Consider the following 26,047-nt stretch of genomic DNA (forward strand, 5'->3'; position numbering starts at 1 on the left):
ATTGGGCTGGGGTTAGGAAGAAGGGTGAGGGATGAGGAAAACAGGAACCTTACCTCAGTTTGGTTAAAACATCCAGCAATTGGAGACCTGAGAAAATCAAACCAAAAGCAGTTTTTGCACTTGTTACCTTAGATAGGTCAGTGACGTTCATTGGTTAAGGAGTATGTTATCTTGACTTGGTAGAGCTATATCCGTAGATGAACACTGCTCTATCTTTATTTAATTGCTGTGAGAGGTGGTGGGGAGGAAGGTGAGGAAAGGCCTGTTATTCTGGGTTTGACAGGTAAGGAAAATGATACCCAAAGAAGGGAAAGAATAGCAGCTAGCTAAGGACAAAGACAAGACCTGAGCCTAGGCTCCCGACTGTGGGTGGGGGGACTTCCAGTCTTTCCACTGCACCATGTAACTATGAAAACTGCAAACCAAAGACAACCTAGGTAGTTCCCTCCAACCCACAATCCCCAGGCCACCACCTTCTCAGGAACTGCCTTGCCTTAGGGACCACATATCTTGACTATACCCTTTCATCTCCATCCTCCCCTCCACTTCTGATTGGTGAGTGCCTGGGGTGGGGTAAGGGGAGACACCAAATAATTCAGACTGGCTGTCTCTAGACCCGTTCTCAACAGCTGGGACTCCACACCACACTTCTACCCTCTGCTCCAATGAGAGGAGGAAGGTTTGCTGCCTCTAAGGAAATTCTAAAGACACAGTGGAGTTTCCTCACATGGTTTGAGCCAGGAAAGCTTAGGTGGAATTGATGCTTGACTTGCTCTGAAAGGGGACAAGGCTTCTCTGGATGGTGAAGCGTACCTACAGTAGGAAGGCAGCGGCCTGGTGCTCAAGGTTGGCCTGAGATTATATGTAACACTTGTAAAAGTTTGTTTTAGAAATGCAGAGATTATCTGCCCTAGGAGGATTAGTTGAAAGTGAGGGTTCTGGGAAGGTGAGGATGCCCGCAGAGGGTCTCCAGGGCAGCAAACGGAGGGGGTACCAATTATACAGATAATCAGGGAGAAATAGTCAAAGGGAAAAAATTTAAATAACGTCAATTACTAAAAAGTAATGGTCTTCTACTATTATAGTACTGCTATCTAGCTCCATCTGTAATTCATTTAACTTTTCTTTTAAAAATTTAGATGCTATAATATAGATTCATTAGTGATACTGCTTCATTGTCTATGGTACATATGAAGAAAGACACTATCTGCATCCAGAGAAAGAACTGATAAACAGAAGTATGGATAGAATAATTTTACATATATATACCTATTTGTGTCTAATGGTGGCCATCTCTAGGGTAGGGGGGAGGGAAGAAAAAAAGAAATTTACATGATAATTTTGTCGTATTATTTGGAAGGAATAGCAAGTTGCGCATAGTAGATTTGCAGTTTCATGTACAATTATCTTTTTTATTGTACTATGTTATGGAAACGCTTGTTTTATTCCATAAATAAAAATAAAATAAATTTTTTTTTTAAAAAAAGGCAGTGGTCTTTGGGGTCCAAAGAGCTGACTGCAAGTCCAAGCTCAGTCATTTACTAGCCATATGACCCTGGGCAAGTCCTTTCCCTTCTCTGGGCCTCCATTTTCTCAACTGTAAAATATCTGCACTCCCTTCTTCCCTCCCTTCCAGGGTTGTTGTGGTTCCAGTGCTTTGTAGACTTTGTGGGCTACAGAAATGAGGGCAAGTTTTTATCATCGGGTAAATGCCAAGGTTTCCTTCTTGGCTTCTTACCAATGAACTCATTCCGGAGCTGAGTTCGGGCCCTGAGCTCCTCGGTGCCCAAGATGATGGCATTGATGACGCTCAGCAGGGTGATGATGTAGGGAATATTGTCTGTGTTGGAGAGCTCATTCATGATTACACTGAAGCGGTACTGCTGGCTCTTGACCACCTGGGTATAAGGGATATGAGGGAGATCAGAGTTCTCAGCTGAGTCCCATTCCCCACCTTGCCCAGATAGCCCTATTGGCTATGACTTGAAGTGACAGCCACTAGTCCTTAGCATCTGACCAGGAAGTCTCTATGGACATTGTTAGGGAATCTTCACTTATGTCCATCCCATCTGTCCCCCTTAGACTAGGGGCTCACTGAGGACAAAGCCGTGTCTCCCTCTCACACTGGCACAGAGTCCTGCCTCATCTCCTCAGACTGGATACTCTCCAAGGCAGAGTCCTGGACTCTGCACATAAGGCTGCCCAGCAGTGGTGTGTGTTCGTGAGTGACTGGGGGTCTCTCTTGTTGGCACAGAATTCCAGGTAGGAGGTTCCCTGGCCTCTCAGTTGCTATGAGTCCATCACTATGACTTCCAGGCTCCTTCTGGGCTAACTAGGGGCCAGCATTTTGTCTCCATTTTACCTTATAGTGGTCCAGGGCATCCAGAATTTGCTTGTGGCCTTCAGGGGAGTAGATAGAGAGGGCAGCTAACAGCTCAAACACTTGCTTTTTGACCATCACATTAGAGGTGTCCAGAGCTGCAGAGAGAAAAATGAGAATGTGAAAGGCATTCTTTCTTCCCCAAGTGCCATATTCACTGTCCCTCCAAATAAGGAAACCTAATCAACAGGGAGCTCTGCCTGACTTCAATTTCTTTAACACTGACAGTTTAAACCACTCAAGGATCTCAGAAGGCCATGGTTGGAAGGCCCCTTAGGATCCACAGAGTACGTCCAATATCTCATTTAATAGATGGGGAACCATAGGCTAAGAAAAGGGTAGTGAGTTGCCCCAGTTCACCATACAGGCCACATGATATTCCATATTGCTTTCTAATTGTCTTCTGTGTTTTCTCTCCCTAGACCCCAAGTTCTCTGAGGAAGGGCTGGGGTCTTCCTGTCTCTAGAACTCTGAGCTCCCTGAGGGTGGGAGGGGCCCAAGTTTCTTGCTCTAGCTCCTCTTCCACAACTGGGTCAGCACAAGGCTGTTCTGTCTGCAAGGCTTAGAACAGATCTTCAGGTCTGTCTATTCTGTGTTTCTTCTTGAGAAACCAGTTTGCCCTCTCCTGGAATAAGCAGTCTTATCGGTCTAGAGCTTTAAATCCCGGTCATCTAATAAGCTGTCCTGGTAAAACTTTGGCTCAGCACTGGCTCCAGAAGTCATGACCGGTTTCTAGGGACCCTTAGAAGCATCAGGACCTAGCACCTTCACCCTCGGTCTGTTAGCTCCAGGTTCCCTGGCTGTCAATACCCAGCCCACTCTAAGGATTTTTCTGTGAGAATTTTTCTCTTCCGGCTGGCACATGTAAATGTGTCTTTTTTTTTTTTAAACTCAGCACCAACTGTTATTTTGATAGATGCAGGCTGGGTACCCGACTTTGTCTTCCCTCAACCTCATTAGTTGTATGTGGGGTTTTTGGTTTTTTTTCCCCTGACCTGCTTTCTGAAGCACTTGGGTAGAAAGAATAAGTCCTGAATAGAAGCTAACCGAGCCAGGCTACGCCCACGGGCACTTGGGGTGCTTCCTCTGTGTCACTTGCTAGCTATCTTCCAGCTACTCAGTGGAAGGCATTCAGAGCCTCAGGGGATGCCATGCAGAGTAGGGCCCCCCTTCCTTCAGGACTCCCACCCCCAAATGTGCCAGGGACCCAGATTACACCAACATTCCAACATCTCTGATCTGGCCGTGAAAACTGACTCAAGTCCAACGGCTGAGAAGCCTCCCTGGGTCTTGGCTCTCCTGTCTGTGAAATGATGGGAGTTGGAATGAATGATTCCTAAGGTCTGGAATTTCACATTCTATTGGTTTTTTATTCCTGATTAATATGTATAATACATGTCCTAGGATTCTTCCTTTCCTCAAAGGCAGCTAGGTGACATGGTAGATATAGTGCTGGGCCTGGAGTCAGGAAGACTTGAGTTCAAGTCTAGCCTCAGACACTTATTACCTGTGTGACCCTGGGAAAGTCACTTAACCTCTCCATTTACCTAAACTGCAAAATGGGGATAATAATAGTAGCTACCTCTCAGGGTTGTTGTGAGGTATGAATAAAATAATAATTGTAAAGCATTTAGCACAGTGCCTGGCACATAGTAAGCACTATATAAATGTTAGCTATTATTATTTTCACCAGGCCTGGAATTGGGACAGAGCTGAGCTTGAATCTGGTCTCAGACACTTACTAGTTGTATGCCTCTGGGCAAGTTACTTTACCTCAGTTTTCTCATCTGAAAAATGGGGATGACACTAGTACCTCTCTCCCAGAATTGTTGTGAGGGTAAGATAATGTAATATTTGTAATATATTTTGCAAAACTGAAAGGGCTATACAAATGTGATTATTATTATACAACCCAGGACATTTACATTCTTGTGAGGAAAAAACAATAAAATTGTGAGGTGGTTTTTAAGTCTTAAAGCATCTAGATAAATGCTACCTATTATCATTCTTTCCAGATCTGATGTAGCTGGACTTGACATCAGAGAAAACACAGAGCAATTTAAAAATAAGGCCAGAAGAACCTTCTAATCTGTACCCTTGGCTCTGCATTCCACGGGACCATCCTACCATTCTGCTCAGTCCCCAAGAGACTTCTGAACAAGGTACAGAATAACTCCATGATGGTAGCACCATCTAGAATGATACTGAGGCCATAGTCTATTAAAGGATTGCCTGACTGTCAAAAGCCAGGTTCTGATCACGTTCCTCTACTGCTCAAAATCTTTCCTTGGCTCCCTATTGCTATGGAACACAGGCAAAAACTCCTCGGCTTAGCATTTGATGCCCTTTGTAACAAGGTCCCAAGGCCTTGAATTCCAGTATTTCTATCTGTGCGGCATTGGGCAAGACACTAACTCTCTCTGGCTTCTTCATCTGTAAGATAAATGGGTTATACTAGTAGATCACCAAAGTTTATTCCAGTTCTAAAATTCTATGATTCTACTGTGTCATTTATGCCCCCCACTCCAGCTCAGTTAAATTGGGTGACTTGTCATTCCTTGAACATATTCCATTTTCCCACCTCTGGGTCTTGACTGGTACCATTCCCTTTGCCTGGTGTGCTCCTTCTCCACAACCCTTCATCCAACTTCACCTGTCAAAATACTACCAGTTCTTTCTGGCCCAGCTCAAGTGCCGCCTTATCCAAGAAGCCTTCCCTGATCACCACTAGCTACAGGTGATTTCTGCCCTAAGCCTGAACAACGCTGGGTCTAACTTTAATGTAGAATGGCTCCGATAGCTAGATTGGTAGTGCAGGATGGTGGAAGGGGCTCTAGATGGAGTGAGATCTAGGTTCTTAACTCGGTCTGCCACTTATTGAGATTTGGGCAAACACATACCTCTTTTGCCTGTTTCTTCCTCTAAAATTAGAAGACTGAATTTGATGTCCTCTGTGTTTCCTTCAAACCCTCATAGGCTGTGCTTCTGCAGTTACTAGGTATATTCCCTATTCTGCCCCACTAGACTACCAGGTCCGTAAGGGCAGGGCCTAATTACTCTATCTCCACCAGATTCACAGATCCTCACAGTTGGAATGCAGCATCTATGTAGTCTCACTTGTACCTGAATAAGATTCTCCTTCAGCTCTCACTTGCATTCCTCCAATGGTGGGAAATTCATCATGTCCCAAGAAGGACCATGTCCTTCTTGGGCAGCAGCTCTTAGGTTTGCTTTATATTTAGGGCTGTCTAGAATTTTAGGGACACTGGACAATAATGGAGTCTGAGCCCAGATGCTTAGAGTAGCACAGCCTGGGCTGTAGGAGATTATAACGCTCAGACGTGGGGGGCACTTCAAAGGTCGTCTCAATCCTTATTATACTGAAGAGGAAGGTGAAACACAAGTAACTCTCATTTATATAGTGTTCTAAGTTTTCTAAAGGGCTTTCTGTACAGTAATCCTTGTGAGGTATGTAGTATTTTAATTCCCACATTATAGGGAAGGAAACTGAGGCCTGGATAGGTCACGTATTTTGCCTGTGGTCATATATCCAGTTAGTGTCAGAGTGAGAATTTGAACCCAGGACCCCTGACACTGGAGATGTCAATGATAAAACAGTCCTCTCTGCACCTCCCCCTTCCTCCCCGCCACACTCTTCCTTCCCAGGCTTAGCCACATGTGGAGCTGACTGCTTTTCCCATGCCCCTGTCCCCTCTCTCCCTAGACAGCCCCTCTGTGGCAGCAGCCGGCCCTTACCCTCTGAGAGCTTGCACACATAGCCCTGGTTGTTCAGGATGTACTCGATTCCCTGGCGGGCATTCATGATGGCCCGCACACAACTGATGCACGTGAGCTGTAGCAGGGCATCAGAGATTCTTGCCACACCCCGGCCAGACAGCCGGGCCAGGGCTTCCAACAGCAGGTCAAGGCCGCTCTGCTCCAGGAACTGCACCAGCCAGCCATCGTCGCTGCTCTCCAGCCGCTTGCGCAATCCAGAGTAATTGACCACGGAGGGCATCTGCAGGAGGCGGATGCACAGCTCAGGCTCGGCATTCTCCAGGTTGGCCTCTGTGGGGTCCCCATCCTGGGGCCCCAGCTTTTCCTTCAGGGCAGCCCACTTCTTCTGCACTCCCTCCTTCCCTGACATCTTGCCAACCTGGGTAAGGGAGGGAAATGAGAAAAAACAGATGTATTAGCACAGGACAGACCCCCGGGTCAGAAGTCAAGAGGTGGGAAAAAAGAAGTCTAAGGAAGCAACCCCATCCTACGAGACAAGAGACCTGGATTCTGGTTCCAGTTTCTAGCACGGACTTTGCAGTGTCATTGTGGGCAAGTCACTTGACATTTGTGAATAACGGATTTCCATCACAGGATGGGTCCTTAGAGATCATCTAGTTCAAAGCCTTGATTTTACAGAAGGGGAAATTGAGGTCCAAATATGTAAGGAAGGAAAGGAAACAGGCACTTACCAAGCACCTACTGTATGCCAGGCACTGTGCTAAGTGCTTTCTAAATGGTATCTCATTTGAGACTCACAACAACCCTAGGAGTTAGGTGCCATTATTATCCCCATTTTACAGTTGAGCCAACCGAGGCAGGCAAAGGTTAAGTGACTTGTCCAGGGTCACAGAGCTAAGAAGTGTCTGAAGCCTTAATTTCAGGTCTTCCTGACCCCAGGCTCAGTATGTCTCAGAACTTGCCTAGGATTCAGGAGACCTGAATGTTACATCTGATGTTAAAATGGGATCAATAGAAAGTGGTACCATCTCCCACCTCTGAGCCTTGGCACAGGCCAGGGGTGGGGACCTGCAGCCTTGAGGCCACATGTGGCCCTCTAGGTCCTCAAGTGTGGCCCTTTGATTGAATCCAAACTTCACAGAACAAATCCCCTTAATAAAAAGATTTGTTCTGTAAAACTTGGACTCAGTCGAAAGGCCGCACCCGAGGACCTAGGAGGCTCAAGGCTGCAGGTTCCCCACCCTTAGCGTAGGCTATCCCCTATGCCTGAAGCGGGCATAGGGGTTCTAGCTCTCTTTCTCCCATCAAGTTGCTGTGTGCCTTTGGGAAAATCCCTTTCCTTTGCTGGGCTTCTATTTCTTAAAATGAAGGCGCTGGACTAACCCCTCTCTAAAATGTCACCCAGCTCTCAAAATACTCAACTCCGTGATTCTCTAGCCAACAACGGTCCCACGGGCTGAGCCACAGGAGGGTCTGGCTGTCCTCCCTTAAAGGTCAGGGCTCCCCCAGCTGCTTTTAGAAACGGTTGGTGATGCTGCCATTATGTGTTAAGAATCAAAGACTTAAAGGGGAACAAAGTACCCAATGCACGACAGGAAATTTTCATGCATCGATGAAAGCGGAAAAGTGGCAAAAGGGTTTAATATAAGCTAGGGCAAAGGGAGGCACTTGCCTTCCTGGGCAGAAGAGCATTCAGTCTTTGAGGGAAGGGAACATATACTTGTTTTTATTTGTGTCCCCACAATGTAGAACAGCTCGTAGCACATAGTAGGTGCTTTCTGACTGACTATAGTTTTTACTCAGATAACCCGGACTTAAATACCCCATCCTGATCCTGCTTATTATTCTAGCTGCCCATTTCTAGTATACCACTTTCATAACAGTGGGCACATACATGATGACAATGCCGGTTGATCCAAGAGGAGGAGAATAGTTTAGGATTTCTTTCCAATTCCCTTCCAATATATGTCCCATTCAATAAACATTAAGAGCTTACTAGGGGCAGGGGAACTGACACAGTCCCTACCCTCAAGGTGGGTTCAGAGATCTCTGCTGTCATGAAATTAAGAGATGCATGCTCCTTTGGAAGGAATGTTATGGCAAATATGGATAGCATACTAGAAAGCAGAGATACCACCTTGCCAAGGAAGGTCCACATAGGCAAAGCTATGGTTTTTTCAGTAGAGTTGGACTGTCAGGAAAGCCGAGCACCACAGAATCAATGCTTTCAAATCATGGTGCTGGAGAAGACTTTTTGTTTGTTTGTTTGTTTGTTTTAATTTTATTAATTTATTTTGATTTATCAACAATCACTTCCATATGCTTTTGAGTTGAAAATTTTTCTCCCCCTTCCTCCCCCCAACCTCTCAAGACGGCGCACAACCTGATATAGGCTTTACATTTACATACCCATGAAACATATTTTCACATTAGTGAAGTTGTAAGTAAAAATTAAAACCAACAGGAGGAACCATCAGAAAGAGGAAACAAAACTCAACAGAAGGTAAAAATAAGTGACAGCGATTCGACTTCCATAGTTCTTTCTTTGGAGGTGGACAGCATTTTCCATCCCGAGGCCTCTGGAGATGTCTTAGATCCTCGTAATGCTGAGAAGGGTTCAGTTTAACAATATTAGTCATTGCATTACGTGGCTGTTATTGTGTACAGAGTCCTCTTGGTTCTGCTCACTTCACTCAGCATCAGACCATATAAGTCTTTCCAGGTTTTTCTGAAGTCAGCCTGTTCATCATTTCTTATAGCACAATAGTATTCCATTACATTCATATACCACAACTTGCTCAGCCATTTCCCAAATGATGGGCATCCTCCTGGAGAAGACTTTTGAAAATCCCTTGGACAGCAAGGAGATCAAATCAGTCAATACTTACAAGAAATTAATTTAGATTATTCATTGGAAGGTCAAATACTGAAGCTGAAGCTTAAATACTTTGGCCACATAATGAGAAAACAAGACTCACTGGAAAAGGGTTGGGAAAGATTGAAGGCAAAAGGAAAAGGGGATGGCAGAGGATGAGATGGACAGATGGTGTCATAGACACAGTGAACGTGAAATTGGAGAGGCTTTGAGAGATAGTGGAGGATAGAAGAGGCTGGTGTGCAATGGTCCATGGGGTCACAAAGAGTTAGATACAACTGAACAGCTGAACAACTACCCTCAAGGAACTCACAATGTAATTGAGGGGATTCAATCTGTGTTCAAATAAATTTAATATAAGGTAGAATGGGATGGAGTCAAAGAGATCTGCATAAAGTGCTCTAGGAAAATAGGATGGGAAGGTGACTGGGGGGGACTGGGTCAGGGAAGGCTTCATGGAGGAAGTAGCTCATGAGTGAGACCTAGAAGGAAGAAAATTGTTTCGACAAGCAGACAGAAGGATAGAGTGTATTCCAGACCTAGGCAATGGCTAGCCTGTGTAAACAGGCAGAGATGCAAGAGGACAGGATGAGGTCAGGAGTAATTGGGGCTACTGAAAGATAGGTCAGGGCCAGAATGTGGAAGGTCTCCTTGAATGCTGGGCTAAGAAGCTTGTATTTTTCCTATTAGCCACAAGGCACTGCTCACAGTATCTGCAAATGCTCAAGCACGTACAACTTCAGGAGCAACCGTTTAGCTTCCATGTATGCTCAGGGAACTACGATGACTCACAGATTATTTTCCTGTCCTTTTTCCCAACCTGAGGGTTCCTTCACATTTTGGATCATGGAAGTGGATGTTCAGAAGCAAGGCTGGAAGCCCACGGGTGGAATATCTGAAAATGGCAGTATGGCCTTGTGGAAAGAATATGGAGTCAGGAAGATTGGGTTGGAATGCTAGTGTTGGAATTTACTACTCATTTGCCTTTAGACAAGTCATTTCCCTTTGAAACTGGCCCTGCCCTAGGGCTCTGCTGCTGGAGGCAAGGAGAGACCAGGGTTTTAAGAAGGGAGATTTCTGTATCATACAACATGATATTGATCTGAGCACTGTCCTCACCCAAAAATAACACACCAATCTAGCCAGAGGCTGTTTTCATCTCTTACCCCCTAAAAGGCTCTGGGCCACTTGTCCAGTGAGAAGCTTGAGGGGGAGGGGGTGAATGTGGACAGAGGGAGGAGCTACCAGAGGCCATTGGGGAGGGCCCCCAAGCACCAAGTCAAAATCTGAAACAGGCTCCTGTAGGTCAAAGTCCAAAGGTGGAGAGGAGGGAAAAAAAAAACAAGCCAATTTCCTTATCACTGCCTAGGCAAATATACTTTTTTCCTCCTTTCCCAAACTTTAAGTAGAGTTTAGAGGAGGAAGATTTCTTCCTCCCATAGGCCTTGGAAATCATCTCTAACAGCACCGGCTTAGGCAAAATCCTTCAAGTTCCTTCTACTTCTAAAATGTATAGTTCTGTGAAAACTTCACCTCCCCCATGAAGGCTTTCTAGATTGACCCCACCTACTTGAGTAACTCTACCAAAATCCCCTAGGATTTAGGCATGTAACCATAAGATATAAAGTACAGTAACAGTCTCAATATTTATTTATTCTTCCTACCTGTGTGACCAGGCAAAAAAGGTAGGCCAGTCACATAGCCCCAGTGAGACAACATCTGGACAATTACAGTTTTGAGTAGAACCTCTCTGGGTGAGAATCACACAGGATGAGGAGGAGGGGTGGAGAGGCTATGAATTGCATGGGTGGACTGTTTACTTAAGGGAGATCAAGATGTCCTCAAGGACACAAAGTCCATGAGGCTAAGGGTAAGAAAAGGCTGTTTTTTTCCTTCTCTGACTCCAGGGTTCCTGGGGAGTAGAGTTCTGTCTCATATCAGACAGGGGCTCCTGAGGGTTCAATGTGGTCTTTCTGCCTGGCATGGAGTTAAGGATTGTCACTCAAGGCAATTTATGTAGTCCATTCATTCTCCTCCCACAAATGCCTCCCATCACAAGTTCCTGAGTCCTCTAGTTCTCTCTTCCATCCCATCCCCCCTGCCATGACTGTTCTTTTTTGGAGAAACTTTTGATTCCTGTATTCTCCCCCTACCCCCTCCATCAGCCCCCAAACTATCTGAACATGGGTACCAGGCTGCCTTCTCCATCTGCCCCAGCTTTCTTTGGTCACGAATATTCCTGACTCACAGCAAGTCTCTCCCCACCCCAGGCATCTGTGGGAGGAATTGGAGGACAAAAGTCTACAGGTTCTGATTCTGGTGAAAAGTCACTGTGTGACCTTACTCAAGTCCTTTCCCCTTCCTAGGTCTCAATCGGCAAAATGAGAGACTGGACTAGACCTCTCTTAAGGCCCCTTCCTGCTCTGACCTCTCAAGAGACTTTACTCTCATTAGTACTTTTATCAGAGACTTTTCTGAACTCTTATGGTATTCTAGTGCTCTGGCTGGGTTATCTTGTCTCTCCAACCATATTCTGAGCCTCTCAAGGCAGGATCCAGAATATTCTTCCATCCCCTCACAGTGGAGCAGCTGGACAAATAAAGTGGGAGAGGGAAGGTCAGCCCATTGAAACTGGGTAATGGCACAGGCTCAGTGCAGGTGTGGAAGGGATACCCCAGCAAGTCTTCACATACTGCCTAAGGCTCCTGGCTGGCATCTGATTGGCCCCAGTCAGTACAGGCTTGAGAGGGAGGGAGAAGCCCAAATCTGTTTTTGTTTTTCTGTGTATTTTTTTTTAAAGTTCCTTAGAGCAATTCAGGTCAGAGGATTTTTCCCACGACTTCTGTTTAGAATGTGGTGTCCTGTTCCCAGTCCATTCTGATCCTCCAGATTATTTCAGGCAGATCCTGTCTAGTTTGCCTTCAATGCTCAGTGTTTTGCTGCAAGCAGAAGCGTGACATCAGCAAAGGTCCTTTTTTGTTGTTTTAACAAAATATATTGCATGAAAATAGCTAAGCAAAATACAACACACAAAAAAAGCAATTGTAAATAACCAGAGAAGGTTTATTAAAAGAAAGGAAAGCTGAGTGTTTTAAGTTTACAAGGTAGGATGAAATATTGAGAGCAGAAAAGGACCCTGGACTTCTATTGAAGACTTGAAAGCTGGGAGAGAAGCTGATCCAGGTCAGCTGAGGAGCTGGTCTTTTCCACAACCTTTTACAATATCATCTTGATATTTACTGTATTAGAAATTAAAACATCTTAGTATTATTATAAAAAATAGTTTTGACCTTGTAGACCCCTTGAAAGTGTCTTGGGGACCTCCAGAACTCCCTGGACCACACTCAGAGAACCACTGCTCTAGACTTCTCTCCCTCTCATAGAAGAAGCTAAGTGGTTCAGTGGATAGAGCCCTGGACCTGGAGTCAGGAAGATCTGAGTTCAAATGCAGCCTCAGACACTTATTAGCAGTGTGACCCCAGGCAAGCCATTTAACCTTGGTCTGTATCACCTTCTTCAACTGTAAAGTAAGCATAATAGCAGCACCTGTCTTCCAGGATTCTTGGGAGGATCAAATGAGATAATACTTGTAAACATTTAGCACAGTGCCTGGCACACAGCAGGCACATAATAATTGCTTATTCCCTCCTTTCTTTCCCACTGCAGGGATCTCTTTACACAGCCTCTCTGATGGGATCTATCACTTTGCCTTAAGACAACTGTGCTAACTGGGGGTGGCGCGGGGTGGTGAGAGGAGTAGAATCTCCTCAGTTCACTCTTCTACTGAGCCAGGAAGATCAGGAGTTTCCGGGACTTCCAAGGTAGGATAGGAGATATTTTTAGTTCCTCTATGAGCCCAAAATTTCTAGCTGCCTAGCAACAAGCAAGGAGCAAAAAGCACACTGGAGATTTCCAAGACAGGCTTCCCATCCTTGAAGGCGGTGGTGATGACAGTGAGGACAGCAGCGGCAGCCCCACAGGGACAGGAAGTCTTCCGGCACCTGGAGGAAGCAGGTTAGGGAGGGAGGCACCAGAGACCAGACTGTGCCTATGGATGAACTGAGCCAAAAAGTCAAGAGGAGACCTAGACGGTCTGTAATTGCTGCCCATGAGTAATCAAGAAGCAGGCCCAATGGAGACATATTACAAGGAGACAGATTTCAGTTTAATATAAAGAAAAACTTCCTAATAATCAGAGATGTGTAAAACCGGAATGGGCTGTCTCTGGAGGAAATGAGCTCTCCTCTACAGGAGGCTTCAAAAGGAGATCCGATTAACACGTGCCAGGGATCACAAAATCCCATTATGAATGCAGACCTGGAAGGGACTCTCAGACACCATCTAATCCATCCCCCCAATTTTACAAATGCAGATGCGCAGAGAAGGTCCAGAGAAGTTAATCAACTAGCCTGAGGTCACACAGGTTAGCAAGTAGCACGGCCAGGATTTGAACCTGGGTCCTTTGACTCCAAATCCGGCTGTGTAGAGGGAATTTCTCAGAAACGGTTTGAACTAGATAACCTCAAAAGTCAGGGAGATAGGAAGAGGGAAGGTGGAGGCCAAAGACCATACTAGCCAATGAGAAGCAAGGCTCATTCAGCAGGTGTTCTCTGCCCCCTAGGGATCCTTTATTACAAAGTTCCTATCAGCTCTCCTGAGTGTCCTCTCAGGAACTTCTAAGCATCAGGAAACCAGGCAGGAAGTCACTGCTTGATGAGGAAATGAAGGCCTTTGGAGAGTTCTGAGATGAATCTGGACATCACCCCCTCTTGAAAGTTCTCTCAGGTGCTAGCTTCCCAAGGGGACTTTGTCCCTTCAGAGTTAGGGCGTGAGACTGGGTTCTAGTCCTGGCCAGGACCCTTCCTTTCTCTGGGCCTCAGCTCATCCATCTGTAAAAAACAAGGCTATCAGAGTAGATGCCCTTCCAGCTGTGCTGTTCTCTGTGCTATGATCCCAAGTGGGGCCAGGAGAAGGGGTGGGGAGATGTGTGGGGCAGTGACAAAGTACTGATTTCCAGCTCTCATCCCCATAACAAACTCCGCTCAGCCCTTTAGGGAGCCTGAAACACCCTGGTCAGTAACCTTACCATGGGCTGTGCGAACAAACGTTCAATTCACGGCCCATCAGTATGGCAGTGATCTTGGCCCCGTGACAAGGCTTTCAGAGAAACAGCTGCCCTGGCTCAGAGCCTGCCTCTGGCCTCTCCTTAACAGTTTATGCTACTGCCATAAGGCTCCCCGAGTTTGGGTAAACCCTGTAGTGTCCTCTGCATCCTGCTCCACCCAGAAAGTTCATCTCCCCACTCTGACCCCACGTGCTGGAGTCTGCCCAACCCAGATAGCAGAGTGTGCCCAGAACAAAGGGGAAATCGAGGAGGAGGGCTCAATAAACACACCGAAAGTTTTCTGGATATAGGGGGAAAAACACTCATCTGGGAAGCAGATCTGGGTTCTAATCAATGGCATAGTCAGCAGAACACTGGAGGTGTGAGTTCAAATGATGCCATTTACTTAAAATTTCTTTTTAATTAACAGAATTCTATTTTTTCTTCCTCTCACCCCTCCCCCTACTAAAAAAGAAAAACAAAAACAAACATGATTTTTGTAACAAATATACAGTCAAGCAAAACTATATATATGTATATAGATATACATATATATGTATATATGTATATGTATATATACACACACACCATATATATATATACATATATATATATATATATATTCACACACACACACACACATATATTATATACATACATACATACATACACATATAAAGTCTCATTCTGCAGAATCCATTACCTCTTGTCAGGAGGTGTATAGCATCATTCATGATTAGTCCTCTGGAATAATGGAAAGTCATTGCAGCTAGGTGGTGAAATGGATAAAATGTAGGAGCTGAAATCTGGAAGACCTGAGTTCAAATCTAGGCCTAGACATTAGTTGTGTGACTTTCGGCAAGCCACTTTAATAAGTGGGCTTATTCCCTGGGCTGTCTCAGTTTCCTCATCTGTAAAGTGGGGATAATAACAATACCTACCTCCCAGGGTTGTTGTGACAATCAAATAACAATATTTGTAAAGTGCTTTGCAAACCTGAAAGCTCTCTATATAAATGCTAGCTATTATTATTACTGTTAAGACTTTTGAAGTTGCTTGTATGACCTTAGATAAATCACTTCTAAGAGTAGAGATAATAATCCTTTCATTGCCTACTTCATAAGAAAAGTGCTTTGTAATGTAGAAGCAGGACAGAAATGGCGGCTAGTGTGATGATGACATATGAGTAGTACTAGTAGCTTGCTCCTCTGAAACAGTCCTCAGAGTCGTGTTTCCACAAGGGCACAGACAGACTCTACTAACCCTTCTGTCTGCCCCATGGCAATATGTTAAGTAGACTGGCTAGAGCGAGGGATTAATACAGGTGGAGCTCACACCCAGAGTGCTCAGGGCTTGGGTAAGAGAAGCGATGGGCACATTTAGGAAAGCTGTTAATGGCTCCCCCAATGATGGATCACCTGTGACACCTGCCTCCTCTCCTACCAGGGATGAAGCTGTGTTTGGTTCTTAGGTTGGGCTGGCCCTTCCCCATGGGGAGCAGAGAAGAGCCCATCTGCATGATGCTGAGGGCTTAAGTGAGGATACTCATTTATGAAAGAAGAGGAGGAGGAGCCAGGACTTCTTGGCTTGTGGACCCCTAATAATGACGTCCCACATCTGCACAGGGCTTCCCCATCTGTTCTGTCATCACAGCCTCACGAGAGCACCAGGAAGGAGGCAAAGCAGGAGTTTGCCCTCATTTCACAGGGGAGGAAGGTGAAGTTCATAGAGGTGTAGGTAGGGACTCACCAAGTCTGGTCCAGGCTGGCTGGAGAGCTGTCCTGACCACCTTGGCCCCCAGAGATCTCTCCTTCTCCTAAGTCTTATAGTATTTGACCATTCCTACCTCCACCTTTGTTCCTGCTCACATCCTTCCACTGACAACTCTCCCTCCCTGCTCCCTGCCCCCCACCATGAGGAAGAAACACAACTGTCTCATTCCCTCCCCTTCTCTCTGACCAGCTGGATGCTCCTTGCACCCCAAGATTCAGTATCTATGTTGGTAATTTCATTAAATAATCAACTCCCAGTGCTGGACAGGCATGAGCCCTGCCCTAGGAGAGCTCTGATAGAGACAGGAGATGGAGGGCCAGGGCCCAAGCTGGGCAATGCATACAATCCTTGATCTAGAGTGGGAAAGGCAAGGCGACAAGGCCCTGATACATTTATTAAGCACCCACTATGTGCCCTACACGATGATAAGTAGTGGGAACACAAATACAAAGAAAAAGGAAGACAGTTCCTGCCCTCAAGAAGCTAACAATCTAGCCAGGGAAGACTACACACAACAGGGAGCTGTAAGTGAGGAGAAGGATTGGTATTCAAGTCCAGAAAGTCCAAAGCATGACTGGGAGGGGAATGGCCCTTATAGGTCATCCAGTCCAAGTCCCTTATTAGCCAAAGGAGGTACATGAGGCCTAGAGAAGCTCAATCCCATTAATGCTACAAATGTTAAGAGACCACCATATTGGAAGACATTGTGCTGAGGTGAGAAAAGACAAAACAAAACATAGTCCCTGGCCTCAAAGAGCTTACACTGTACTGAGGAATACATGAAAACAGATAAGTAAACTCAAGATAATGTGAGGACTAATAGTTAATAAGAAAATTTCCTTTCTATTAGTTGCAGCACTCAAGAGCAGTTTGTATCTTATCCTACTGGAAATAGGGAGATATTGAGAATTCTTGAGAGAGTGACACGGCCAACCTTGTGCGTTAAGATTATTTTGGTGGCTGTGTTAAGGGGAATGGAGTGAAAACAGGGAAATTAATTAGGAAACTACTGTTCTACTTGGGTGATCAGTACCTGAAAGAGAGATGTGAATGGGGGTGGGGTGGCGGATGCATCAATGAAGAGAAGAGAATGCATGTGAAATGTTGTGGAGTAGAATTGGCCAATTGCAACTAATTGTACATGAATGGGGAAGAAGGGAAGGGAGAGAGAAGAGGTAAGAATGACTGCAAGGTTGGTAACCTGAGTGACTGAAAGAATGTAGTGTCCTTAACGGATGTAGGGACATGGGGTGGGGGAAGGAGGGTAGTGGTATGTGTATTATTTCTATTTCAGACACTGAGTACGATTGTGCTGATGGATTATCTAGGAGGAGATATCCGGCAGGCAGATGGTAAAGCGAAACTGGAAGACAGGCGCGAGCTAAGATTTGGATATAGAAATTCGGAAGTCATCTAAATAGAAATGATCCTTGAACCTGAGAAAGAAGTTTGGGAAGGGTACTGGATTTGGAGACAAAGGATTTGACTTTGAATTTCTGTTCTGCTATTTAAAATCTATGTGATCGTGGATAAGTCACTTCCCTTTCTGGGCCTTATTTTCCTCATCTGTAGAATGAGAGGACTGGGGTAGATACCCTTCTCAACTTTAAAGCTGTGATCCCACAAGCCTATGATCCGCAGTGGATCCAGGACTGAACCCACAGATAGGGAATGGTGCCTTGAGGCTCATCCATCAATAGAGACACAGGTAGGAGAACCAGGAGAGAGTATCCAGGAGTAGGGGGTACTTAAAACTGTCAAAAGCCACAAAGAGGTTAAAAAAAAAAGGGGGATGAGGACTGAGAAAAGGTCATTAGCATTTAAAAGAATATCGATAGTGATACCACTACTAGGTCTATAACCCCAAAGAGAGCTAAGAAAGAGGAAAGGGACCCATATGTACAAAAATATCTACAGAAGCTCTGTAGAGCTGGGGAATGGCTGAACAAATTATGGCATATGAATGCGTTGGAATACCATTGTGCTGTGATGAAAGGGATGGTTTCAGAGAAACTGGGAAAGATCTGTATGAATTCATACAAAATGAAGTAAGCAGAAGCAGGAGAACAATTTATACAATAACAATATTGTAAAGATAAACAACTTTGAAAGTCTTAGGAACAATACAATGACCAAGCACAAGTCCAGAGGCCTCATGAGGAAAGTGGATACCCACCTCCTGGTAGAGAGGTGATGAACTCCGAGTGTAAACTGAGACATTTTGGGGGAGGCTATGCCCAGTGTGGTCATTTGTTTCACTTGACCACACATGTTTACAACAGAGGGAATTTTGTTTTTCTTGCTTTCTCATTGAGGGGAGGTAGGGAGAAGAGTCAGATGTCATTTAAAAAAAAAAAGGAGCATTGATAACTTTAGTAACAGTAGTTTCTGCAGAGTGATGGGACTGGAAGTCATACTGCAAGGTACTGAGAAATGAGTGGGAGGTAAGAAAGTAGGGGTGATCAGTTTAGCTGTGAAAGGGAGGAGAGTTATAAAAGTACTGCTGGAGGATGACGGATCAGGTGGAAATTTTTTTCTTAAGGAACCAGTCAATTAATCAGCAGGCATTTACTGAATGCCAGGCACTGTGCTAGAGGTCTGGGATCCAAATATAAAGAATGAATCAATCACTACATTCATGGAACCTTAAATTCTAATGAGAGACACTTTGGCATGACTGAAGGTAGTAAGGAAGGAACCATAGATAGGGGGAGGCTGAGAATGACAGAATAGTAGGGTGGGGGGAGAGCAATTAATGACATTATAATCTGCTGGAGAAGGCAGGATGGGATTAGATCAAATGAACCTGTAGAGGGGTTGCTCTTTGCAAGGGGTATGGCTGCTTCTTTATCAGAGGCTGGGGGTGGGGAGGCAGAAGTGAGTGGGAAAAGACGTGAAGGAGTCTAAGATGAAGAGAAAGGGAGAAGAGGAGGTCCTGTAGAATGGGCTCAGATTTCTCAGCTGAGTAAGAGGCAAGATCCTAAACTTGGGAGGATTGAGGGGCAGAGGTGTGGGACACTGGATGAGGGAAGAGAAAGTTCTGAATAGCTTCTGTGGGGGGTGATATTAGGAATCAATTAGGGAGAAATAAAAGGCCTGCCTTGCTGCAGTGAGGGCCCAATGGAAGCTGGATATCGTAAATTTGTAATGAATCTAGTAAATAAAGTTGTGAGATTTCTTCCAGCTCCATTCAGCCGCTTACGAGTAGTATTCAATGAGGTGGATGGTGGGAGTAATCCAGGACTGAGGCCTGGCAACAGATGAGTAGTGACATAAGAAAAGAGAGAGGGATTTGAGAGCAGAGGACAGTGTAGAGTTAAAATGATTAAATATTGGATCAAGACTGGAAGTGAAGGAAGGGAAGTGAAGCCATGGCAGTGATAACAGCCCAAGGAAGTAGTGAGGACAGAGAGATTGGAGGTATCCAGGGAGTGGAAAAATAGGTTTAGGAGGGATTAGGCATAGGGAGAGGTGGAATGTTAGTGCAACGCTGGAGTGCGACTTTACAAAAACCATCTTGGGTCCAGCATTGACAGCCAATGTACCTGACTCATTCTGTGCAAAATTCTATGAGGAAGTTCCCAAAACACAGTTATCACTATTATTTCCAACTTTTTAGCTGCAAAACTTCTCCCTTCTCAGTTCCACACATGAATTTTCCTTCCTCCCTCGGTCTTTCCAGTTAGTCAGTCACCAAGCATTTATTAAACACTTACTGTATGCCAGGTGGTATGCTAAGTGCTGGGGATACAAAGAATAGCATCAAACAGTCTGTGCCCTTGAAGAACTCGTATTTTTTTTTTTATCAAAAAATTTTTTTTTGGCTAGGCAGTGGGGTTAAGTGACTTGCCCAAGGTCACACAGCTAGTAAGTGTTATGTGTCTGAGGCCGCTTTTGAACTCAGGTCCTCCTGACTCCAAGGCTGGTGCTCTATCCACTGTGCCACCTAGCTGCCCCAAGAACTCGTATTTTAATAGCAAAAATACTATTACAGCAGAAATCAATCAAAAACATTTAAGTGCCTACTATGTTCATGAACTGTACCAGGCATTGGAGCTACAAATACAATGAATTAAACAGTACCCGCTTGGGCTTTACATTATGATGCAAGAATACATATGTGTACACACACACACACACACACACACACACAAACACACACAGTAATCTAGCCTTTTTACACTCATAAATTGTAAGCCATACTCAGCTGAGTAAGAGGAAATATCATAGGTTGGGGGGGTGGGATTGAGGGGCAGAGGATGGAACTAATTGAATCACATAATTGAAGTACTCCATTTCTTTCAATTTTTACAAGCACTTATTATCTTTCCCTCACACAATCTCTTCTACTGAACGATAAAAAAAAGAAAACTTTCCTAACCTACGCTTAGTCCAACAAAACAAATTCCCACATTAACCATGCCCAAAATTATACCCAACCTTTCTTCAAAGTCAATTTCAAATATAATCTGGACATAGTCATCTAATGTGAGATTTTAGGCTCAGATCAGAATAATCATCTCTATTTCACAGATGAGGCCAGTGGTAATGGACAACCAGACCACACTTGGGCACCACTGACTGAGGGAAGGAATAGGGGTGGGAGATTAAATGTTGTCTCCTAAAATCAGTAGCAAAGCCCAGGAGACCCCTGCTCTTGCCTTGACCTGGAAACCCAGGGGCTAGGATTAGAAAGGGAATCGGGGACTGTGACAGCTACTGAGAGTCACTGGGACCAGAACATCCTGTGGAAACCAAGGAATTCTCAGCTCTAAGTTAGGAGACCTGAGTTCCAGTCCACTGCAAGCCTTTAGAGATTTCAATTCTTTCTCTAGGCCTCAGTGTCGCACCCCATAGAATGGAAATTAAACCATAAGCCCTGTCTAAAACATTGGGATGCCATGGGGAAAAGAGTTTAGTGTGGCGAAGTTAGAAGCTTAAGACTCAGGTTTTGTCTTGTCTCTGCTTTTTTTTTTTTTTTTTGCTTTTAGGCAATTGGGGTTAAGTGATTTGCCCAGGGTCACACAGCTAGTACCTGTCAAGTGTTTGGTCTGAGGCCGGATTTGAACTCAGGTCCTCCTGACTTCACAGCCGGTGCTCTATCCACTGCACCACCTAGCTGCCCCTTGTCTCTGCTTTTAATTACAGTCTGACTTGGGTCAAGTCATTTTCCCTTTATGTGCCCCAGTGTTCTCATTTGTAAAATGAGAGGGTTGGGTTAGATGATGTCTAGTTTTCTCTATCTCTAAAAACCTAGCATTTTGTGAAAATTGTGGAAGTCTCCATCATCTGAAAGAGAACCCCAGTGGGGCTGCTATGTCTCTTCAAGGCACTTTGTCCCCATCTCTTCTTTGCCCCTCTTCACCTTTATTCTTTTTTTTTTTTAAATTAGGCAATCAGGGTTAAGTGACTTGCCCAGGGTCACACAGCTAGTAAGTGTCAAGTGTTTGGTCTGAGGCCAGATTTGAACTCAGGTACTCCTGACTTACTGCACCACCTAGCTGCCCCCTTCTTCACTCCTTATTCTGCATTATACTTACTGGTATATATGGTTACTTCATTCCATTATAATGAGGGTAGGGCCTCTTATTTGTATCTTTAGAGCCTTCCACACAGTACACACTTAATTCTTGATGAGTTGAATTATTTTTGAATTGCAATTGTAAAAGGGGCATTCACAGACAAATCAGGGGACATTCTTACTGTTACCTGGCAGGTTGGGAGCATGGATTGCTCTGCCCACATTCCAACACAAATCATTACCTCCCTCCTCCCCAAAACACCAAGAAAAAACAAGAAGTCACAGTGTTTCTCGCCTCAAAAATATGAACTACCCTTGTGAGAGTACAGTCTGTCCTCACTCCCACACTTTCTTTGCCCACATCAATGCAAAGGGCAGATTATGGACAAAACCCAGCTTCTTCGAGTGGCATTCCAGGCTCTCCATCCGGTCTGGTATCTGGTCTCACATTTTCTCTGCCCCCTTTCTCTCTCCTTGCTCTCACACACGTGAGAGCCTCCCACGAAAGTGGAAACTTCTCCCAGGACTTTGTGTGTCCTTCTCTTTTGTACTCATAAGCCCACTCTGTCTGGTATCACACTCACCCATGTACGTATCTTTCCCCCGTGAGATTGTGAGCCCCTTGAGGACAGGACAATGTATTCCCAGTGCCTGTGAGTGAGACTGCACATAGAAGGGACCTCATAAGTACTTGTTGAATTGAATTAGCTGGTATGCCCTGAAGGACAGAACCTGGGATAGAAGCAGGAAACTTGGGTTCTTGGCCCCAGTTCTGCCCCTGTATGACCTTCAGCTAAGGCCATTCATTCCCTTGTTCTGGGCCTCAGTTTTTTCACTAGCAAAGGGCTGGTCTAGATGGTCTAATATTTTATATGGAAATTTCCATGCAATTGTTTTCCGTAAAGCTGTGCTGAAGCAGCCTTCTCTTCCCCCGATTCTCTGGTGTCCCCTTCACTTCCCCCCTCCCTCGCCCTCCATGTGTTCCATGTTCAGCTCCAAGTACATTTTAGCACCACTGTTTGCCTGTGTCAGGAAAGTTGACATCTGTCTCTCTCTCTCCAGAATCCCTGGGAGGCGGCACGCGCTCCAGGGGAATGGGTTTATCAGACTCTGCCTGTTTGGGTGATCTCTCACGGTACAGGCACCCTTGGGCATCTGGGGACACGCATGCACACATGCCCAGGTGAACATCTTAGACACACCACTTGACTTGTTTGTTCAATGTTCCCTTAGTTGTTTTCCCCATGGTTCTTTTCCTTTTGTCCTTGCTTCTCAGAGCCTGGGCTGCTGTGGGTCTACCCAACCGATATCTATATCTATCAATTCCCACCCCTTTTCTCCTCCTACCCCCAACTGACTGGAAGAACTGGCAGCCCCTGCCTCATCCATACCCACTGCTTCTCTCCTAGCATCAAGAGTCTTAAAGGATCTTTGTGATCATGTGATGCCGTGCCTAGTCTAAAGCTCTGGCTAACATTTATTAGCCACAACCCAGAAAATGGATCACTTCGTGCACACACTTTGCATTCACATCTGGCTTCACTTGGAAGGAAAGAAAGAGAGAAATAAGCATTTATTAAATGCTTATTATGTTCAGGCACTGTGCTAAAAGCTTTATAAACAAATGGGTCACTTCATACACACTTTGCATTCATTTACCCAACTGCTTCTGTTCTGGCTGCCTCCCCTCCCAACATCGTTGGCCCAGCAACACAGACCTGGACTGTGTGTATTCTCTGAACACATCTCAGGCCAGAAGACAAATATGCATAATTTTGGGTGTCAGGAAACATGGATTTGAGTGATCTGGAACAACCTGATTTTGAGTGACCCAGAATAAGTATCTTCCTGTCTCTGGATCTGTCTTCTCACCAATAAAACATGGGAGTTGGACTCCTAGCTCTTAAGGTCCTCCCAGCTCTGGCATTTTAATTTTCACAGTACTGGTTCCACCCATCAACTGGGTAAATGTCGTAAGTACTTTCTGTGTGTGATGATATGGGGGAGGCAGAGGAAGAGCAGACCTCAGCCCTCTCCGGGAGTGGGAGCAGAGGAGGAGCAGATCCAGGACATGCCCTAGGAGAGCTTACAGTCCCAGGTGGAAGACAAGACTATTACACACAATGGCATGATTAGAGAATTACACCACACAGTGTATGATTGGTCCAGACAGTGACCTGGGTAGACCTCTGGGTTCCTTCTTCTTAGACAATGTGACTCTGTTTATGAAGCCTAACGTAACACTAGCTTCTTTGATTGTCATGTCCTACTGTTAATTCATTTGATTTGGAAGGCCATTAAAACCCTGATCATTTTCCCCCAGTACCCTCCCCCATTTGTTTCCACATGTTTAGACTTCTTGTCTTTGCCATCTTGTACTTAAAAAGTTGATTTTTTGACACCTCCCTCCCCCAGCGTAGGAGTACATTTATCTTTACTCATATCCGGCCGTCATCCCAACCTGCCAATATATTGGTAGGTTTTGATTCTATTGTGCAACATAATAGATTACCTATCATTATTATCTACAAATATCACATATACCTTGGCATATGTGCCTTCATCTGAGTTTCTAATAAAAACAAACAAACAAATAATATGAGTTAACTAGATACTAGAGATGTCTCTCCAAGATAATATCAACCCGTTGGAGATACTCATTAGATTCAATTAGTGGTCATCAAATCCTGCAGACTTTATCTACCCAGTAGCTCTATCACCTTTAGCCAGAGTATTATAATAGCAAAGTTGTCCCTGTCTCCTCCTCACTAATCTATCTTGCACAGAGTCAAATCCCTAATGCTCAGCTGTGACCAAACCACTTGACTCCCCTGCTTAAATACTTTTCTTGCCTCCCCATTACTTTTGGGAGACGATCTAAACTCCTCAGGGTGGCATTCAAAGTCCCAACCTATTTTATCTTCTATTGTTCCACACAAACGTCTTCTGCTGAGCCGTCAGTCTCTTCCTGTCTCTCAGTCTCTCCTGTCTCTCGTGGTTCTCAACATTTACTCATCCTACTTCTCCCCCTCCCCCTACCTTGAGGACTTAAGGCACAGAATAACAGATAAGTACTCAATTAACTGCAGCTGTACTAGGTGGGAAAGCCCTATAAGCCAATTTATTAATGAAGGTAATGTTTACATTTCTATTAGCATCCCTAATTTCTGTTACCTCTCAGATCTTTCCTATGGTAGGCTCTTTCAGTAGGTGATGAAGTGTGAATTTCACAAGTAGGTGTGAATTTTCTCTGGTTCCTCAGCATCCATCCAGTACTTTTACATAATTGAAGTTATATTCAAGGCACAGTTAGGCCACCAAATCCATTCCTGGTAGCAGATTGGGGAGGGGTAGAACCTGACTAATGGACTCAATGGTCCTCCATCCTTAGTCCCCACTGTAGGGAGGGACCAGGAGCAATAAAAAGAGATAAGGACCTTATCTGAAGGAAGTCAGAAGACTGGAAATGACCTCAGAGGAAATTTAGTCCAACCAAAACATGATTAGGGATCTTCTAGATAACATCCTTGAGAAGTGGTCATCCACACACCCACCAGAAGACATCCAGTGACAGGAAATTAATCTCTTTTGGGTGGAGCCAGTTGCTTGATAAACAGGTATTAAGTTCCTAGACCCTATGTGCTAGACCCTACATGCTAAGAGCTGAAGATGCAAACAAAGGTAAAAGAAAATTCCTGCTCTCAAGCAGATTAGTCTAATGGGGGAAAAACATAAAACAACCATGTACAAGACATAGGATAAATTAGAGATACTCAACAAGGAGAAGGCACTAGTGTTAAGGACGATGGGGGGGGCAGCCAGGTGGTACAGTAGATAGAGCAGCAGCCCTGGATTCAGAAGGACCTGAGTTCAAATCTGGCCTCAGACACATAACACTTACTGGCTGTGTGACCCAGGGCAAGTCACTTAACCCCACTGCCTAGCCCTCCCCCCCAAAAAAAAGGATGATCAGGAAAGACTTCTTATAGAAGCTATGTCCTGAAAGAAGCCAAGAGGCAGAGAGAAGGAGAAAGTTCCAGTTTTGGAGGACAGCAAATGAAAATGCCCAAAGTTGAGAGATGGAGTGTCTTGTGGAAGAACAGTATGGAGGTCAGGGTCACTGGATTCCAGAGCATATGGTGGGAGATGTAAGGTGTAAGAAGACTGGAAAGGTCAGGGTTGGGGTCAGGTTATAAAGGAGTTTGAATGCCAAAGAGGATTTTATATTTGATTCTGGAGGTTATTAAATAGTGGGGTGTGTGTGTGTGCATGTATGTGTGACGATTTACACTTGTATTTTAGGAAGATGAATTTGGTAGCTGAATAGAGGATGGACTGGACCGAGAAGACTTGATACAAGGAGACCCACCAGCAGGCTATTTCAATAGTGCAGGTGTGAGGAGCTGGAGGCCTATACCAGCGTGGTGGCAATGTCAGAAGAAAGAAGAGGACGTATTTGAGAAGTGCTATGAAGGCAAAATTGGTGGGTCTTGGCAATAGGATATGAGAAAGAGTGAGGAGTTAAAGATGACACCTAGGTTCAAGCCTCAGTGACTGGGAGGATTGTGGTGCCCCTGACGTAATGGAGAAGTTGGGAAGAGGGGAGTGTTTGGGGAGAAAGATAATGAGTTCAGGTTTAAGATGTTGGTGGGTCAC

General features: G+C 44.9%; 1 protein-coding gene across 2 annotated transcripts in view; it reads right to left on the reverse strand.

The window, feature by feature from the left end:
• The window catches only part of LOC110203046 (inverted formin-2-like), a 62,177-nt gene that overhangs the window by 12,248 nt on the left and 23,882 nt on the right, over positions 1-26,047 (reverse strand). The window contains exons 2-5 of one of the 2 annotated variants that reach the window (XM_020979471.2): positions 6,137-6,536; positions 2,363-2,478; positions 1,739-1,898; positions 54-87 (exon numbers count right to left, since the gene is read on the reverse strand). In XM_020979471.2, the coding sequence (XP_020835130.1) occupies positions 54-87; positions 1,739-1,898; positions 2,363-2,478; positions 6,137-6,527 (701 nt within the window). In that variant the 5' untranslated portion in view covers positions 6,528-6,536. Of the gene's footprint in view, positions 1-49; positions 88-1,738; positions 1,899-2,362; positions 2,479-6,136; positions 6,537-26,047 lie in introns of those variants that run through there. The other variant, XM_020979472.2, reaches the window with a different exon arrangement.

The sequence above is a fragment of the Phascolarctos cinereus genome, unplaced genomic scaffold (genome assembly GCF_003287225.1).
Source record: "Phascolarctos cinereus isolate Bilbo 61053 unplaced genomic scaffold, phaCin_HiC Scaffold_2;HRSCAF=192, whole genome shotgun sequence".
Classification (NCBI taxonomy): Eukaryota; Metazoa; Chordata; class Mammalia; order Diprotodontia; family Phascolarctidae; genus Phascolarctos; species Phascolarctos cinereus.